This window comes from Podarcis erhardii (genome assembly GCF_964252035.2).
Source record: "Podarcis erhardii genome assembly, chromosome: 2".
Classification (NCBI taxonomy): Eukaryota; Metazoa; Chordata; class Lepidosauria; order Squamata; family Lacertidae; genus Podarcis; species Podarcis erhardii.
This window is the reverse complement of record NC_138498.1, coordinates 124,319,484-124,338,704: the sequence shown is the minus strand read 5'-3', so window position 1 is coordinate 124,338,704 and position 19,221 is coordinate 124,319,484. Positions and strand designations below refer to the sequence as shown.

General features: G+C 45.6%; 1 protein-coding gene across 6 annotated transcripts; it reads right to left on the bottom strand.

Moving 5' to 3' along the window:
- Positions 1 to 9,698: 9,698 nt before the first annotated feature.
- LOC309336774 (uncharacterized protein) lies at positions 9,699 to 15,290 on the bottom strand. Of its 6 annotated transcripts, XM_081853085.1 has the most exons (4): positions 14,654 to 14,737; positions 12,797 to 12,874; positions 10,238 to 11,931; positions 9,699 to 10,153 (listed from the first exon to the last, which is right to left on the bottom strand). In XM_081853085.1, the coding sequence occupies exons 3-4, from the start codon at positions 11,772 to 11,774 to the stop codon at positions 9,996 to 9,998; spliced, it is 1,695 nt and encodes a 564-aa protein (XP_081709211.1). In that variant the 5' UTR covers positions 11,775 to 11,931; positions 12,797 to 12,874; positions 14,654 to 14,737; the 3' UTR covers positions 9,699 to 9,995. The 6 variants fall into 6 exon arrangements, with proteins under 6 accessions (XP_081709211.1, XP_081709209.1, XP_081709207.1 ...); XM_081853083.1 differs by lacking the exon at positions 14,654 to 14,737 and adding an exon at positions 15,212 to 15,290 and having other exon boundaries at positions 9,699 to 11,931; XM_081853081.1 differs by having other exon boundaries at positions 9,699 to 11,931; positions 14,697 to 14,772.
- Between the last annotated feature and the right edge of the window lie 3,931 nt (positions 15,291 to 19,221).

Below are 19,221 nucleotides of genomic sequence, written 5' to 3'. Positions count from 1 at the left end.
CCCAGCTTCTTTCCTTCCTGTGCCCCCCCCCCATAGAAAGATACCTATTTACACGTTTTGCTTTTACATAGACCTTTTTTATTTATAGTTTTTATTTATAAATCCACTGCGAAGCACGGGCACTTCTCTGCTTTTCTTTCTTCACTTCTCACTTCGCCTTTGTGGCCCCCAAGTCTCGTGCTGTGCCCCCTGCCCCCATTTGCGCGATGTTTTCTTGTGCAATCCTAAAGACTTTACTCAGAAGTAATTCCCACTGAGTTCTCTAGGAGAGGTTTTCCCAATTGGCCAAGTTCTGCAGAACCTGTGAAGCATTTTGCACACCCCTGGTCTTTCCTGGTTCTCCCACTAAGGTAAAGGTAAAGGGACCCCTGACCATTAGGTCCAGGAGTGACCGACTCTGGGGTTGTGACGCTCATTTCGCTTTATTGGCCAAGGGAGCCGGCGTACAGCTTCCGGGTCATGTGGCCAGCATGACTAAGCCGCTTCTGGCGAATCAGAGCGCGAACGGAAATGTTGTTTACCTTCCCACCGGAGGGGTACCTATTTATCTACTTGCACTTTGACGTGCTTTCGAACTGGTAGGTTGGTAGGACCAGGGACCGAGCAACGGGAGCTCACCCCGTCATGGGGATTCGAACCGCTGACCTTCTGGTCAGCAAGTCCAAGGCTCTATGGTTTAACCCACAGCGCCACCCACGTCCCTCAAACACCCCCTTTATTCCTGCTACCACCAGAGATAATGTCTTATCTGACCACTTCTCCTTCCACGTAGCCAAGAATGACGTGGTGTTGTTATTTACTTATAATAACACTATATAAGGGTTTCAAGATTACTTTGTGCACATAAGAAGGTGGTTTCAGTCTTTCTGTCTCTTCTTTGTTCCTTTATTAGGGCTGTTATATGTATTGCTGTTCTTAAAATACTAAGCTAACCAACACTTCATACCTGGTGCAAAATGCACACCAAATATAACGTTTTAGGGGGAAAGTACAGCAAAATTGCTGAATGTATCACGCTGCACCTTTGCCTATTTTCTGCCCCACACACATTCTTCTTTTTTTATTGACTTTACTTAAATATCATTTCTATTCATTACTATATAGATATAAGTGATGTTACTATCCTAATGCATACATGGCTACGAATACCCCACTACATTTAGTATGAATTCATTTCAAATATCAATATATATGTCCAAACAGAGTCTGCGTCTATAGGCAATCCATTCATGTGCTGCATCTTCTATCGTGTTGTCATGTTTTTATTCTTCCAGTTAGTTCATCAGTTATCAGTCTCTTGGCAACCATTAAGGTGCAAAGAATCTATTCTTCTTGTCCTGTTGTCAACTTCCATTTTCATTTCTTGGGGATTGTTCAGCTGTGATTCTGAAATCATAGGCATTGACACTGCTGTTCTCAGAAAAGGATTGGACTGCATGCTGGTGACTTTTCCTCGATCTTTTAGTTTCATTTTACTTTTAACCACTTTTAGGGTTTTGCAATCAAGCAGTGATTGAATTTATGAAATACATAAACTAACTAAATATAATTCTGTTATTCTATCTGCCTTGCATCCAAGAAAAAGGTCCCAGGTTGACCCCCCCCCCCCCCCGCATCTGGGAGAAACCCTTGTTAGGAAATCCCAGGTTGCTGCTGCCAGTCAGTGAAGACATTCCTGGCCTTTATTTGCAAATAATCCTGGCTTTTATTTGCAAAAGCGAATAAATAGAGTCCCACCCAGCTGCCCACAGCCAGGAGAGACCCCAACCCCCGCTGGCTGGCTCATGGGACATGGATGAGATTCCCAAAGCGGCCAAGGAAGAATTCAGAATCTGGAAGACGTCCTGGAGAGAAAGAGGTGGGCTGTGAACAGAGCATGCAAACCTCTGAAATGCTCAACCCCCAACACCACTTTCTGCTCACGGCCTAGGAGGAAGGAGTGGAACCACTGCATTACCCTGTCCCTAACTCCCAACCCTCCTAGACCGTCCATGAGGATATGTTAGTATTTACAGTGTCATTTTATTGGGAATGTATTTCACAAAGCAGAGGTGGCATTGGAGAAATGAGGTGGCGCTTTCTGGGTTAATTCAGATCACTCTATTTTGACTTCTGAGAGGTCAAGCCGAGAGGTGAGAGGTGTGGGGACTTTGTGCGCACGATGACCGGAGGAGTTTGTAAATAATACTTGTGGTTCAACGGTTGCCAACCTGACCAGTAAAGCTTTACTCTCAACGAACTGGGTAAGGTATATATTTTTATCACAAATCAGTAACCGGATACCGTGGTCAATGGTATAAAAAGAAACTGAGAGATCCAGCAGAACCAGGAAACAGCTTTTACCTTTGTCCCTCGCCTGCCAGAGATAATCAACCAGTGCCAACAAGGCGGTCTCAGTCTGATGGCAGGGCCTGACACTCAACTGGAAGAAATGCAGTCCAAATGGTCCATATGTTCCATATGGGCCTGGATTTATTCTGCAACCAAACATACATTTAAATAGTTTTTCCCCTGTGAGTTTGCTGATGTCTTCTAAGCGTTCCACTTCTAGTGAAGCTTCCCCCACAATCCATGCATTTAAAAGGTTTCTCCCCTGTGTGAGTTTGTAGATGTGCATTAAGGCTCGAACTCTGACCGAAGCATTTTCCACACTCCATGCATTTATATGGTTTCTCTCCTGTATGAGAAAATTGATGCATTCTTAGCGAATGTGTATGACGGAAGCATTTTCCACACTCCATGCATTCAAATGGTTTCTGCCCTATGTGAATTCGTTGATGTCTTCTGAGCGTTCCACTTCTAGTGAAGCTTCTCCCACAATCCATGCATTTAAATGGTTTCTGCCCTGTGTGAGTTTGTTGATGGTTTTTAAGGTGTCCACTCAAAGAGAAGCTCTTTCCACACTATGCATTTAAATGGTTTTTCCACTGTATGAGTTCGTTGATGGTATTTAAGGTTTCCAAGCTGACTGAAGCTCTTTCCACACTCCATGCATTTAAATGGTTTTTCCCCTGTGTGAGTTTGTTGATCATAGAATCATAGAGTTGGAAGAGACCACAAGGGCCATCGAGTCCAACCCCCTGCCAAGCAGGAAACACCATCAGAGTACTCCTGACATATGGTCGTCAAGCCTCTGCTTAAAGACCTCCAAAGAAGGAGACTCCACCACACTCCTTGATGCTTTTTAAGGATCCCACTCTCTGTGAAGCTCTTTCCACACTCCATGCATTTAAATGGTTTTTCCCGTGTGACATCGCTGATGTTTTTTAAGCTGTCCACTCTGAGAGAAGCTCTTTCCGCACTCCATACATCTCAATGGTTTCTCTCCAGTGTGAGTTTGATGATGTGCATTAAGGTGATTACTCAAAAGGAAGCTCTTTCCACACTCCATACATTTAAATGGTTTCTCCCCCGTGTGAGTTCGCATATGTATATAGAGGTTTCCACTCTGTGTGAAGCATTTTCCACGCTCAAAACATTTATATGGTTTCTCCCCTGTATGAGTATATTGATGCCTTCTTAGCGATTGTCTATGACGGAAGCATGTTCCACACTCCATGCACTTAAATGGTTTTTCCCCTGTGTGAGTTCCTTGATGCTTTGTAGGAGTACCACTCCCACAGATGTCCTTGCCACAATCCATACCTTTAAGTGTTATCTCCATTGTTTCAGTTCATTGATGTGAACTAAGTGTGTTCACTGACTGAATCACATTGTTTATTTCATATATTGAAATGGTTTATTCATGATTCCTAATGAAAGTACAGATTGCTCTGACAGTCCTTTCTATCGCTTGCTTCCGAGTAGGGGGAAAGGAAATCCTGTAAAGAAGAGAACAAAGGAATATAACACACATCAAGTGCCTTTGGTACTGTCAGGGAACTGACATCGGAGCCGAGTGGAGAGGCAAGGCTCCCTAATGATGCCGGAGAGGGAACCAGCAAGGAGAGAGAGAGAGCTTCCGCTGGGGAAGGAAACCATACCGTGCCCCCTTATAGTACAGTAGCCCTTCTTTTTCCTCAAACCCTCCATTGTCTTCCCTTCCATCCTGGAGTTCTCCGATTTTCGCTTGAGCGAACGCGTCGTCTCTGGTAAGCCCTGCCAGTTCTCGTTTCCCAACCAACGCTCCCCCCCACACCCATCTGTCCTTGGGAAACACGTGTCGGATCTCCGGCGGTTCCTCTCCTTCCAGAGGGAAAGGGGGGAGCCCTTCCTTGCTTTCACCCCTCTCACCTTTCCTCCTCCCCCCTTTGTAGATTCAGGGGCAGGAAAAGCAAATTCTTCTCCCTCCCTGCACCCCAAATCACCCCCATCTGAAAAGTTGCACCTTTCCCCTCCTCCTTTGCAGGCCTCCTTCTCTTCCGAGGATGTGCATGGAGACCCCACCCCCTCCAACATTGCCTCTACCCCCACCCCACCCTGCTCCGTCACTTCCTGCCTCTCTAGGAGTTCATTGACCGAGAAAGGTAGCTATTTAAATATTTTCCTTGTGAACAGACCATGTTTTATTTGTAGCTTTTATTTAGAAATCCACTGCAAAGCACGAGCACTTCTTTGCTTTCTTTTCTTCGCTTCTCACTTCCTTATGTGGCCCCCGAGTCTCATGCCCTGGCCCCCCATTGGAATATCATGTTCCCCTGTAACCCCCTTGGAATATCAATATGCGCCCCCCCCCCTTTAGAAATGCTGATCAACTCCATTGAATTGGGTGGGCCTGACTTCTGAGTAAAAATCCTGTTCAATCCTAAAGGTTGCCATGGAGCCACACATATGAAATTTCCCCCGTCTCTTCCATAGTTTCTGTTGTGTGAATGGTGCTGCGGACCCCCTTGGGGGGGGGGAGGTTCCCTGGAGTAGGCAGGCTACCTATTGGGAAAAGCTGCTTTAGCGCTCTGATTTCAGGAGCCGGACCGAACCTTTCCCCACATTGTACACCCCCATATGGTTTCTCCCTATGGGTGTCATTTTGGGGGAAATTAGCAATGATCTTACAGTGAAGCATTTTGCACACTCTTGCCTCACGCCTGCTTGATTCAAGATGCTCCCACACTCCCCTATGCCACCTTCCCATGTCGTGCAAAACATGCAGAGGAGTTGGGTATTTCCTGGTTCTCCCACTAAGATAAAGGTAAAGGTAAAGGGACCCCTGACCGTTAGGTCCAGTCGTGGCTGACTCTGGGGTTGCGGCGCTCATCTCGCCTTATTGGCCGAGGGAGCCAGCATACAGCTTCTGGGTCATGTGGCCAGCAGGACTAAGCTGCTTCTGGCGAACCAGAGCAGCGCATGGAAACGCCGTTTACCTTCCCGCCAGAGCAGTACCTATTTATCTACTTGCACTTTGACGTGCTTTCAAACTGCCAAGTCAGCATGAGCAGGGACCAAGCAATGAGAGCTCACCCCGTCGTGGGGATTCGAACTGCCGACCTTATGATCGGCAAGCCCTTATGATCGGTTTAACCAACAGCGCCACCCACATCCCACTAAACACCCCCTTTATTCCTGCTGCCACCAGAGATAATGTCTTAGCTGAACACTTCGCCCTCCATGTAGCCAAGAATGACAAGGTGTTGTTATTTACTTTACTTAAATTTCATTTCTATTCATTACTATATAGATATAAGTGATGTTACTATCCTAATGCATACATGGCTACGAATACCCCACTACATTTAGTATGAATTCATTTCAAATATCAATATATATGTCCAAACAGAGTCTGCGTCTATAGGCAATCCATTCATGTGCTGCATCTTCTATCGTGTTGTCATGTTTTTATTCTTCCAGTTAGTTCATCAGTTATCAGTCTCTTGGCAACCATTAAGGTGCAAAGAATCCATTCTTCTTGTCCTGTTGTCAACTTCCATTTTCATTTCTTGGGGATTGTTCAGCTGTGATTCTGAAATATTAGGCATTGACACTGCTGTTCTCAGAAAAGGATTGGACTGCATGCTGGTGACTTTTCCTCGATCTTTTAGTTTCATTTTACTTTTAGGGTTTTGCAATCAAGCAGTAATTGAATTTATGAAATACATAAACTAACTAAATATAATTCTGTTATTCTATCTGCCTTGCATCCAAGAAAAAGGTCCCAGGTTGACACCCCCCCCCGGCATCTGGGAGAAACCCTTGTTAGGAAATCCCAGGTTGCTGCTGCCAGTCAGTGAAGACATTCCTGGCCTTTATTTGCAAATAATCCTGGCTTTTATTTGCAAATAATCCTGGCTTTTATTTGCAAAAGCGAATAAATAGAGTCCCACCCAGCTGCCCATAGCCAGGAGAGCCCCCCAACCCCAGCTGGCTGGCTCATGGGACATGGATGAAATTCTCAAAGTGGCCAAGGAAGAATTCAGAGCCTGGAAGATGTCCTGGAGAGAAAGAGGTGGGCTGTGAACAGAGCATGCAAACCTCTGAAATGCTCAACTCCCAACACCACTTTCTGCTCCCGGCCTAGGAGGAAGGAGTTGAACCACTGCATTACCCTGCCCCTAACTCCCCACCCTCCTAGACTGTCCATGAGGATATGTTAATATTTACAATGTCATTATATTGGGAATGTATTTCACAAAGCAGAGGCGGCATTGGGGAAATGAGGTGGCGCTTTCTTGGTTAATTCATTATTATTTTTTAATGATATTTATTAGAAGTTTCAAAGATTACAGAAAAAAGCAAAAAAGAAAACAGCAAAAATTTAACAAAACATACGTAACAATACCTCAAAAAGGAAAAAATATAACACAAAAAACCAATACATCAATAGCAAGAAAAACAACAACAACACACATCTTATATTCCATATCTCCATCCTTCATTTACTTGTTTCATCGACCTCCTCACACCTCCCTTTTTGTATTCTAGTTTAGTTATTTGTTTCAGCAAATTCTTTCAATCTTTCTCAATTTTTATTGGGTAATTTGTCTTAACAGTCTAACCTATTAGTTAACTCAGCAAATCCTTTCCATCTTTCACTATATTCTGTCATTCAATTTACCTTAATTTATTTTAACCTTATCTTACTATAAAATACCTTAAAGCTTAAAACTTAATATTTATTTATACATAATTCCTTATATCATTTCTACTAAAGCCAAATATTTTCATACCAACATTTTCCCTAATGCTCCTTAATTTTACATTAATTCCCAATTTTATTTTATTTTTAAATTTTCTTCCAATCTTCCTCCAGCGTCCCTTCTTCCTGGTCTCGGGTTATGTCAATCCTTACTGTCCATTATCTAGTCCATCAACCTGGTAATCTTATGTCCGAGGCTCTTAAGTCTTTTCCATGTCCGTTCTGCAGATCTTCTTCTTGTTTGTATTTACACTTTACCTCATCTTTTGTTGATCTCTTTCTTAATTTCTTTCCTTTCTTATTGAGGAGTAGGTCTCGGGAATGTTCCAACTCGCAAGTATCTCCGTCTCTCCTCAGCAGATCGGCCCATTCCCCAGAGTCAACAGTAAAGCCCAGAAAATATTTTAAAACATATTTCAAAGTCCCTCCAAACTTAAGGGCCCCCACAACTCCAGACCCCCCCCCCCGGCCCACTCCAGATTCAACGTTCAAGAACAACGGCTTATACTCCTGTAGGGCCTAGGGCTTCTCCATTTGTATTACTTGAGGTCCAGCAGCGGCCTCCTCCACTATCTTCTGCGTTTGCACTTGCTCTATCAGAACAGGTTCTTGAGTTGGCTCCTGGATGATTTCTGTATAAATATTCAGTTTGTCCAAAATTTTTGACTGCAACAGTCATCAAATCCATCTTCTCATGCAACTGCTCCAACAAAGCACTTGTCTTGCAAAAAGCAAGCACCAAAACTTCTTCCGAACACATCTTTGTTCAAGGTCACAGTCTGGTCCCACGATCCTTATCACCACAGCTGTAAAGTCCCCAGATCGACTCCAGCAGGAATTTAACAAACTCCCTCTAGAGGAGACAATTTCTATTTGTATCCATCTTTTGAAAGCAGATCCAACAAAAGAAAGTTACTTTCATTTTTCGGGTTTTTTGTTTCTTTTAAATGCAAAATACAACATTGGAGACAATTTGTTTCTCTTCTTTATCTGTCAACGGATGTTACTTTCACAGTCCATGAACTTCACCAAAAATCTCTGTCTCTGACACCCCATTCCCAGGTTTCAGACGGTGGAAATTTATCTTTCTTTACTCTCTCTCCTGCAGGCTTACACAGTCAAAAATCCCCCTCTTTACTCCTACTTCCAAGAGGGGTTTAGATGGTTAAAACAGGAGGAATTTTAAATCTTTATGTAGAACTTTCCAGACTTTAGCTTGCACGATTTTTGCTTCAGGCTATTTACAAAAACGGAAGGCGGACTTCCTGTTTTAGACCTTCCCGTTTGAGTGCCAAATTAAAGTGTTTCTAAGCCCAATTTTCCGTTCTACTCACGGGTACTTGTTTAGAGTCCAATTGTCCACAGGAAAAAGTCAGCGCTCTCTGGCAACGGCTGTGCGGCTTCACTCGGTAAAAATAGCGGTCGATTCAAAACACCGCGCCGCTCTCCCCACGTCGCTTCGGATCCCCGAAAAGGGGTTTCCTTGCGTGTAGGGGGGGCGCTCCTGGTGTCAGCCGAATCCCACGTTCCCAGGCTTCTTCCGCCTGGGATTTTTAAGGGGTCTTTGCCGCGGGGGCAAGACCCGATTTTCGTGGAGCAGATTCCTCTGGATCAGAGGAATTCCACCATGGCTGATGGCGCTAACCCGGAAGTCACTTTTTGGTTAATTCAGATCACTCTATCTTGACTTCTGAGAGGTCAAGCCGAGAGGTGAGAGGTGTGGGGACTTTGTGCGCACGATGACTGGAGGAGTTTGTAAATAATACTCGTGGTTCAATGGTTGCCAACCTGACCAGTAAAGCTTTACTCTCAACGAATTGGGTAAGGTATATATTTTTATCACAAATCGGTAACCGGATACTGTGGTCAATGGCATAAAAAGAAACTGAGAGATCCAGCAGAACCAGGAAACAGCTTTTACCTTTGTCCCTCGCCTGCCAGAGATAATCAACCAGTGCCAACAAGGTGGTCTCAGTCTGATGGCAGGGCCTGACAGTCAACTGGAAGAAATGCAGTCCAAATGGTCCATATGCTCCCAGGTTGACCCCCCCCCCCGGCATCTGGTAGAAACCCTTGTTATGAAATCCCAGGTTGCTGCTGCCAGTCAGTGAAGACATTCCTGGCCTTTGTTTGCAAAAGCATTTATTTGCAAATAATCCTGACTTTTATTTGCTGCCCACAGCCAGGAGAGACCCCAACCCCCGCTGGCTGGCTCATGGGACATGGATGAGATTCCCAAAGCGGCCAAGGAAGAATTCAGAGCCTGGAAGACGTCCTGGAGAGAAAGAGGTGGGCTGTGAATAGAGCATGCAAAGCTCTGAAATGCTCAACCCCCAACACCACTTTCTGCTCACGGCCTAGGAGGAAGGAGTGGAACCGCTGCATAACCCTGCCCCTAACTCCCAATCCTCCTAGACCGTCCATGAGGATATGTTAATATTTACAATGTCCTTTTTTTGGGAATGTATTTCACAAAGCAGAGGTGGCATTGGGGAAATGAGGTGGCGCTTTCTGGGTTAATTCAGATCACTCTATCTTGACTTCTGAGAGGTCAAGCCGAGAGGTGAGAGGTGTGGGGACTTTGTGCGCACGATGACTGGAGGAGTTTGTAAATAATACTCGTGGTTCAACGGTTGCCAACCTGACCAGTAAAGCTTTACTCTCAACAAATTGGGTAAGGTATATATTTTTATCACAAATCGGTAACCGGATACTGTGGTCAATGGCATAAAAAGAAACTGAGAGATCCAGCAGAACCAGGAAACAGCTTTTACCTTTGTCCCTCGCCTGCCAGAGATAATCAACCAGTGCCAACAAGGCGGTCTCAGTCTGATGGCAGGGCCTGACACTCAACTGGAAGAAATGCAGTCCAAATGGTCCATATGCTCCATATGGGCCTGGATTTATTCTGCAACCAAACATACATTTAAATTATTTTTCCCCTGTGAGTTTGCTGATGTCTTCTAAGCGTTCCACTTCTAGTGAAGCTTCCCCCACAATCCATGCATTTAAAAGGTTTCTCCCTTGTGTGAATTTGTACATGTGCATTAAGGCTCGAACTCTGACCGAAGCATTTTCCACACTCCATGCATTTATATGGTTTCTCTCCTGTATGAGAAAATTGATGCATTCTTAGTGAATGTGTATGACGGAAGCATTTTCCACACTGCATGCATTCAAATGGTTTCTGCCCTGTGTGAATTCGTTGATGTCTTCTAAGCGTTCCACTTCTAGTGAAGCTTCTCCCACAATCCATGCATTTAAATGGTTTCTGCCCTGTGTGAGTTTGTTGATGGTTTTTAAGGTGTCCACTCAAAGAGAAGCTCTTTCCACACTCTATGCATTTAAATGGTTTTTCCCCTGTGTGAGTTCGTTGATGGTATTTAAGGTATCCACTCTGACTGAAGCTCTTTCCACACTCTATGCATTTAAATGGTTTTTCCCCTGTGTGAGTTCGTTGATGGTATTTAAGGTTTCCACGCTGACTGAAGCTCTTTCCACACTCCATGCATTTGAATGGTTTTTCCCCTGTGTGAGTTTGTTGATGTTTTCGAAGTGTTCCACTCTCACTGAAGCTCTTTCCACACTCTATGCATTTAAATGGTTCCTCCCCTGTGTGAGTCCGTTGATGTTTTCTAAGGTTTCCACTCCGACTGAAGCTCTTTCCACACTCTATGCATTTAAATGGTTTTTCTCCTGTGTGACTTCGCTGATGTTTTTTAAGCTGTCCACTCCGAGAGAAGCTCTTTCCACACTCCATGCATCTGAATGGTTTCTCTCCAGTGTGAGTTTGATGATGTGCATTAAGGTGATTACTCAAAAGCAAGCTCTTTTCACGCTCAAAACATTTATATGGTTTCTCCCCTGTATGAGTACATTGATGCATTATTAGTGATTCTCTATGACGGAAGCTTGTTCCACACTCCATGCATTCAAATGGTTTCTGCCCTGTGTGAGTTCGTTGATGTTTTCTAAGTGTTCCACTTTCGATGAAGCTCTTTCCACACTCTATGCATTTAAATGGTTTCTGCCCTGTGTGAGTTCGTTGATGGTTTTTAAGGTGTCCACTCCGAGAGAAGCTCTTTCCACACTCCGTGCATTTAAATTGTTTTTCCCCAGTGTGAGTTCGTTGATGGTATTTAAGGATTCCACTCTGACTGAAGCTCTTTCCACACTCTATGCATTTATATGGTTTTCCCTCTGTGTGCGTCCATTGATGTTTTCTAAGTGTTCCACTATCGATAAAGCACTTCCCACACTCTATGCATTTAAATGGTTTTTCCCCTGTGTGACTTCGCTGATGTCTTTTAAGCTGTCCACTCTGAGAGAAGCTCTTTCCGCACTCCATACATCTGAATGGTTTCTCACCCGTGTGAGTTTGATGATGTGCATTAAGTTGATTACTCAAAAGGAAGCTCTTTCCACACTCCATACATTTAAATGGTTTCTCCCCCGTGTGAGTTCGCATATGTATATAGAGGTTTCCACTCTGTGTGAAGCATTTTCCACACTCAAAACATTTATATGGTTTCTCCCCTGTATGAGTATATTGATGCCTTCTTAGCGATTGTCTATGACGGAAGCATGTTCCACACTCCATGCATTTAAATGGTTTTTCCTCTGTGTGAGTTCCTTGATGTTTTGCAGGAGTTCCACTCCCACAGATGTCCTTGCTACAATCCATACCTTTAAGTGGTATCTCCATTGTTTCAGTTCATTGATGTGAACTAAGTGTGTTCACTGACTGAATCACATTGTTTATTCCATATATTGAAATGGTTTATTCATGATTCCTAATCAAAGTACAGATTGCTCTGACTGTCCTTTCTATCGCTTGCTTCTGAGTAGGGGGAAAGGAAATCCTGTAAAAAAGAGGACAAAGGAATATAACACACATCAAGTGCCTTTGGTACCTTCTCTTAATTTAACATCTCCTACACTCTTCCTTCTTCTATGTTCCTATTTTTTAGGAAATGAAATAATGTCAGATAGTAGTAATGAATCATCAACTTTTAATCATGATCAAGTATCGTTAATAATGCAGCGTGATCCTAGATACACTGGTTCTCTTGAATTGCCAATTTAAATACAGAGGTTCCTCACCAGAAAGGGAGCTTCTCTCTCTCCATAATCCTGCTATTTATTTCTCCTGTTCAGAATTCCCAATGACAATTTTGTCTTAATCACTAAAATGTTTGGTTGCAAGTTTCTTTGGGTTGACCTGGTAAACTAAAGGGACTAACAAATTCAATCAGTCGTAATAATGGACTACAGGAACCCCTGAATTTCACTAGCAATCTTCCCTTAAATCCCAAAGACATGAGAATAAATATAGTGGTTAATACTGGGAATTTGGTGGAATGGAGAGGAAGAGTGGGACGTAGTTATCTCTGCGTAAAGGTAAAGAAAGAAAGAAAAAGGTATCTCTGCCTACAACCTGCCTAGCAATGGGCAGGGAAGGGCAGACTGGAGGCCATGTCTCTCCACAGAAACATGGGTAAATGGGTGCAATTGCAGAAGACAAGCCAAAAGTGGGTCATCTTCTCGATCCAGCAGGGCTTTTGATATGTTTTAACGTAGTGAGTCTGACCAAACTGCAGGAGGCAGTGGAAGACAGGAGTGCCTGGTGTGCTCTGGTCCATGGGGTCACAAAGAGTCGGACACGACTAAACGACTAAACAACAACAAACGTAGTGAAATGTCTCACTGCATACTCAAAGGGCTTACCTCTCAATTTCCCCTTCACATTTCTGTGTTTTTCTTTTTCTAGCAAGATGTGCTTAGACTTGTGAATCAGAGTCTCTCCTGTGTGGAACAAATAAAAGAGAAGTGCTGTTTATGTCATATGTGACTGTCAAAGTCTTCAGGAACATTTATCTTTTGAAGCAAACACAACAAAGTTCCTGGTGGCCCATTGGAGGCGAATAAACCTATAATGGCCTAAACCCTTGTGGACAGCAGGAGAATGCTGCAGATTGCGGGCCAGGAAAGCTAACGCCACCATTAACCTGTGTGTTTCTTTGTGGGTTTTGCATAGTTCTTTTGGAATTCGCACCACAATATCAGTTCATCAAATGTTACGGACAAAATTACAGCATTGCTATAAAAAATGATCCCACCCACTCCCTTTCTCTCTCACACAGTGTTTGTAGATATCGGAATCTCAAACACCTCGCCAGTAATAATGGCAATAACTGGTCTGCATCTGCACATGCCTGTGTGGAAAGCCTCCAGTTACAGGTATTGTCTATCCTGATAATGGACCCTTTGTCCTTTTAAGCACCCCAGACTGGGAAGGTGCATGCATTTACTGTCTTTGGGTGCTGATGGATTGTGTCTCAGCTTGTAAATCCCTCTGACATTGCCTAAACAAGAAAAAAGTTATAGAAAGGCTGTCCATTTGTAAATTACAGTGGTACCTCATGTTAGGAACTTAATTCTTTCTGGAGGTCTGTTCTTAACCTGAAACTGTTCTTAACCTGTGGACTCTTGGCACCCTTCCCAGGAAGAGGGGAATGAGAACGGTTCAGCATGTCCAAAGATGTTGCAACTGAATGAGATAAAAGTCAGTTCTCAGGCCTGCTCTGACAGAGCCTATTCATTAGCCTTTTGAAGCCTTCTCGTGCTGATAAAAGAATAACATTTTGCCTATGTACCAGCATCTTGTGAGAATCCACAGAAAAGCTGTAGCTGTGGATTTTTAGAAGACAAAAGGAATTTTGGACAGTTTTGAGGCCTGGGGTGATTATTGAGGGGTGTGTGACTTCGGGCCTAGGTCGGGTCACCTTTCCTCACCTTCCTTCAGTACCACTTTAGCTAATGGGGCCTCCCACTGCCACCACACGATTTCTGTTCTCATCCTGAAGCAAAGTTCTTAACCCGAGGTGCTATTTCTGGGTTAGCAGAGTCTGTATCCTGAAGCGTCTGTAACCCAAGGTACCACTGTACTGTATATATAAATCCTGAAAGAATTTCCATAGCACCTCCAGTCTTTTTTTTTAATAGAGCACTACATTATCACTGTCAATTAACCATGCAGTGGAATTGACACTTAAAACTGAAAACTAGGGAGAGGCAAATGAGTTTATGTCCTTTTGTGGAAGAGGATTCCAGAAGCAAAACCCCCCTCTGGACAGCCCTCCCTCCTTCCTCTCAAGAGCTTCCTGCGCTTTCCTCTCCTCTCCAGCTGGACCAACGACCTGGCTTGGTGTAACCCAGCAGCACCAGCAGCAGCAGCAGAGTCCCGCTTCTGGAGCCCCCAGCAGCAGCTGGCTGGCCTGGGGGTGGGGGGAGGAGGGGAGGGTGGGGAATTGGACCCCCTCCCATTTTCAGGGACCCCTCTCCCCAAGGCAGGTTTCTGGGCAGGAGGGAAAAGCCAAGGCAGCGTCTCCGGAGATTCCCCCGCCAGCGCCCAAGTGGGAGACCTCCCTTCCGATGGGCAGCGTCTCTTTCTCCCTCTGCCCCCGCTGCCAATGCGGGACGGGGCTTTCCTCCCCCAGGGAGGCTTCCCCTCCTCCCCAAGTTCCCCTGCCCCCTCCGTCCCCAGTCCCTCCTGCGCCCAGAGACCCCCTTGGCCCGGCTCACCCCTCGCCCGGCGCGCAGAATCTCCCTCGAGCGCAGCACCGACCTCTCCATCCGGAGGAGCCTCCCAGGACGAGCGGGGGGGGGGGGAGGAGGTAAGAGACGGAAGTGGGGGAGGGAGGGGTCTCTTCCCAGGCCTCTCTAGGCCTCTCGGCTCTCTCGCTTTCATGCACTCTCCTTCTCTCCAGCCGAGAGAGGCGCGCCTCGCCACCCGCGCGCAGCCAGGAGCGCCCCAAGGGATTCCTGCCGGGGGAAACGGGGGACGCGTCCCGGGAGTCCTGTTTGGGGATGGGGGCTCTCACAGGGACGACCTTGGTGGACTTCTCATTTCCATTCCCACAAAGGTGCCCAAGGGGTGCAGGGCAGCTAAGCATCGCTTGGCCGGCGAGATTGGAGGGATGGTAGTAATAATAATAATAATAATAACAATAGTAATAATTTTATTGTTTGTAGGCCGCCCACCTCACTTGGTTTCCCCAGCCACTCTGAGCGCCTCCCAACAAAAAATAGTAAAAACACATTACAACATCAAAACTAAAAACTTCCCTGAACAGGGCTTACCTTCAAAAAGTTGTGTAATTTTTTATCTCCTTGACATCAACAAAATTGCTTGTGATGTGCAAACAGTAGCTCCCTCCTTTACAGCCAAGGTGAAGTTTCCAAGCACCCAAACTAGACAGAGGTGGACAATGGGGGAGCTGTTTATATCTACACAGATTCTAACCACCCCACAGAGAACTTGATCTTTGGGAGCCAATGCCTTCGAATGGACTCTCAGCCCCAGAAAACTGAACTGCAAGGACTTTGCCTATGGTGATTTTGTTGCCTCTGGGACATTGGAGTAACCAACGACTGGGAAGGGCCAGAATACCTAGAAGGCTGGCTTCACACTGCAGGGGCTGCACAAAACCCCAAGTTGGGATAACACCAGGCCTCAGAGGTGCCGGGGGGGGGGTCACCAAGGACGTGAGACTTCTGAAAACCAATGACCCTCTGCATCCCCTAGGCCACGCATCACCAAAGTCCATTTTGGGGGTCTAATCAACAACTTCAGTCCTAAAAAAGGTCAACAACTTTGGTCGGCCATTCCACATGTTCACTTCATCAAATCTGGCCCTCTTTGAAAGAAGTTTGGGCACCCCTGTCCGAGGCACGTTGGCCTAACCCCTTTGTACACAGAGCAAGAACTTCTTTCCTCCTGGGACCAAAACTCATACCCGACTGTTGAACAAGGTGGCCAGAGAAGCTCCCTACCCCAACTGCTGGATCTGTGCACATGGACCAAGTCACCAAAAGCAAGGCCTGCCTCTGGTAGCAGTGGCTGTGACCTGGGGCCAATATTACAGGGGAGACATCGCTTCCTGGAACCTGACAGCCCTGAACCTCACCCATCAGTACCTGTATTTGAAGTGATACGGAAGGGGGGCCATGCCTTCTTCACCTTCTTCGCTACAATATATCCATTTATTTCCAATTGTCAATGTCAAAAGGGACTAAAATCTATAAAATTCATAGAAACTCAACGTGCCAATTTGCTCAATTTCTCTAGGACTCCATGACACCTCCCCTGTCCTCCATAATCCCTCAAGCAAGGTGTCAAGACCCTAATCCTGTCAAATCACTCTGCCAAGCCTTTCCTCCGGGCAATGCCAGGTGGCAGACTATGTGTACATGGACCATTGTCTTCTCATCACCGGTACTCAGGATGTGCTTATCTGCGCATATCTCCAGCTCTGCATATTCCCCCCTCCCTCCTCCATATGTTAATCCTGTGTAACCCAACCTCTTCTTAATGTATTCATGATGTAATCTGTGTAACCCAACCTCTTCTTAATGTATTCATGATGTAACTGGGATGTATTTTGCACTGTATTCTGGGACATGGAGGGAAGTTTCAAAAGTTCATGTCACCCCTTTCTCGCTGTTCAATCTCGCCTTGAACCTGTTGTGCAATAAACTTGGATCTTCTGCAGCTTGCTCCTGTCTCCGGCTGAGCTCATTTTCCTCCGCAGGGACCCGCGGACTTAGTCCAACGAGCTGTGTGGCAGAGCAGCCTCGCACCCAGATTTTACCGTAACAGAAGGGACCCACTAAAGGACCCCTTTGCCACCTCTTCACAGGGGAGGGAACCCCTGTTGGGAAAAGCACCTGTGACATCAACCTTGACATACCCTGTTTCCCCGAAAGTAAGACATCCCCTGAAAATAAGACCTACTTCCAGTTTTGCCTCTCGCTGTAATATAAGGCCCTCCCCAAATATAAGGCCTCCCTGATAATAAGGCCACCCCAGAATATAAGGCCCCTGAAGCTACCATAAGGTGTCTCCTCTGGACCGTAGCAGCGGGCGCCGCTGCGCAACTCACTGATTGGCCGCAGCACAGCCGGAGCTGTTCAGACAGTGTGAAGTCTCTTTAAATCAGAGAGCCCCCGCCGACACCAGGACAAGCTGCCGCCTGCTGCTTGCTCTGCCCTGACGGGGTCTGGCTGACTCACAATTAGACAGTGAGTGAGTCGTGCGGGGCAGGAGTCGTGCACATTGTACCGTATACAGGTAATAAATTTCCTTTTTTTTGTTGTTTAACAATAAATGTGTACCGTATTCTTCTTCATGGAAAAATAAGACATCCCCTGAAAATAAGACCTAGTGCATCTTTGGGAGCTTAAATTAATATAAGACACTGTCTTATTTTCGGGGAAACAGACTGAGCACAGGGCAAGTGACTGTCGCTGACTTCACTCAGTCTAGGACTTACCCAGACCTTACCCGTGGACCACCTTGCCAACTGGCAGCCAGATTACAGTGGTGCCTCGCAAGACGAAATTAATCCGTTCCGTGAGGCTCTTCGTATAGCGGTTTTTTTATCTTGCGAAACAAGCCCATTGACAGCTTAGCGGATTAGCGCTATTAGCAGTTTAGCGGCTTTTAGCGATCAGCTGTTAAGCGGCTTATCAGCGGATCAGCTGATAAGCGGCTTAGCGGCTTAGGAAGGAAAAGGGGGGGGAGGGGAAAAAACCCGCAGGAACTCGCAAGACATTTGCGTCTTGCGAAGCAAGCCCATAGGGAAGCGCCTCCAAAACGGAAAACCCTTTCGTCTAGCGGGTTCTCCATCTTGCGAGGCGTTCGTCTTGCGGGGCACCACTGTAACCCTGTAGCAGGAAACCCCTCCCCCCATCATTCAGTTACAGATAGGTAGCCGTGTTGGTCAAACAAACCCATCATCAGTTTGTACAAACTTACCCCATCATTCAGTTTGTACAAACTTCACACACACTCACACTCACACACTACATACGCTACACTTCTGTTATAAATTCATAGAAAATCAACCATACATCGGATTTGCACTGTTCCACTTTTATTTTACTCCATGAAGGAAGGACTACCAAATGGGGAAGGTTTGATACAGGCCAGGCCAGCACATCCACAGGAGCCCTGCCCAGTTGCTATGCCAACCCTGATGGTCCTAGACAGAAGACAATCAAGATCACAAAGAACTTGCATATAGGAGTGGATTCAGCATGGACTGGAACAAAGGACAATGATCAGATCTTCCCTCAGGGGGCAGGAAACTGTGACTACCTTTTGTCTTCAGAAAATGACTCATGGGGAGGAGGAGAAGGGAACCAGCCAGGTGACAGGACACTCAGGTTACCACTGCAACTCCTCCCTCAACCCCTCCTTTCTGTGATGTATGCATGATGTTTCTGGGGGTGGGCTTGACCTAGAGAAGGGGAATTTCAAAAGTTTTTATAAGGCCTTGCACACCATTTTTCTGTGTCTTTCCTCTCTCCTGCAAGTGAGGGGAACACCCTGTTACAACAGTTCAATAAAGGCCAAGCCTACAGGCTGCTGTTTTGCTCCACGTTATCCTGGTTGGTGTCTTTGTTTTTGTCCAAGGGAGCCCTCACATTTTTCCGGTAACACCCCAAAGCCACGCTCCTCCAAGCCTTTGCTTCTGGGCACTGAGCATATACCTGGACTAGCCCCCACATGTTTGGGTCTTGCTTTGTGGGATATATTATCCCTTGATTATGGAAGGGCGACAGAGGAATAAAAGAGATCAAAAGACCCTGTCGGACCTGTCTGATGTGGCTGCAAATGGAGAAACTGTGGGAAGGGCGCTGTTTCCCGCCTGTGGAGCAGGGTCTAACCATGTGGACATTCTCAAACTCACTGATGTCCTACGTAACGGACCAATCCTTGAACATTATGGGACATTTAAATGCCATAGAGAGACCAGAGACTACAAGAGACTAGGGCCCTGCAGGACTTGACATCTTTCCGCAGGGACTGCAAGACAGAGCTGTTCCACCTGGCCTTTGGTTTGGACTCAGTCTGACCCTTATGTTTCCCCTCCCCTTACAGTTTTGATCCATGGGCTGCTTTTAAAATGAGGCTGCTATATTCAAATGAGCCCTATATTCTAAACACAATACTTGATTAACCTGGAGGTAGGCTGTATGAATTGTGTATTGATTTGTAATGATTTGTTCGGTCTCTGGACCGTAATAAAGATTGATTGATTGAATATGTACTGTAAGCCGCCCAGAGTGGCTGGAGAAATAAATAA

Excerpts from the sequence above, each read along its gene's own strand:
- LOC309336774 (XM_081853083.1), bottom strand. The coding sequence starts at position 11,774 with ATGGAGATACCACTTAAAGGTATGGATTGTAGCAAGGACATCTGTGGG.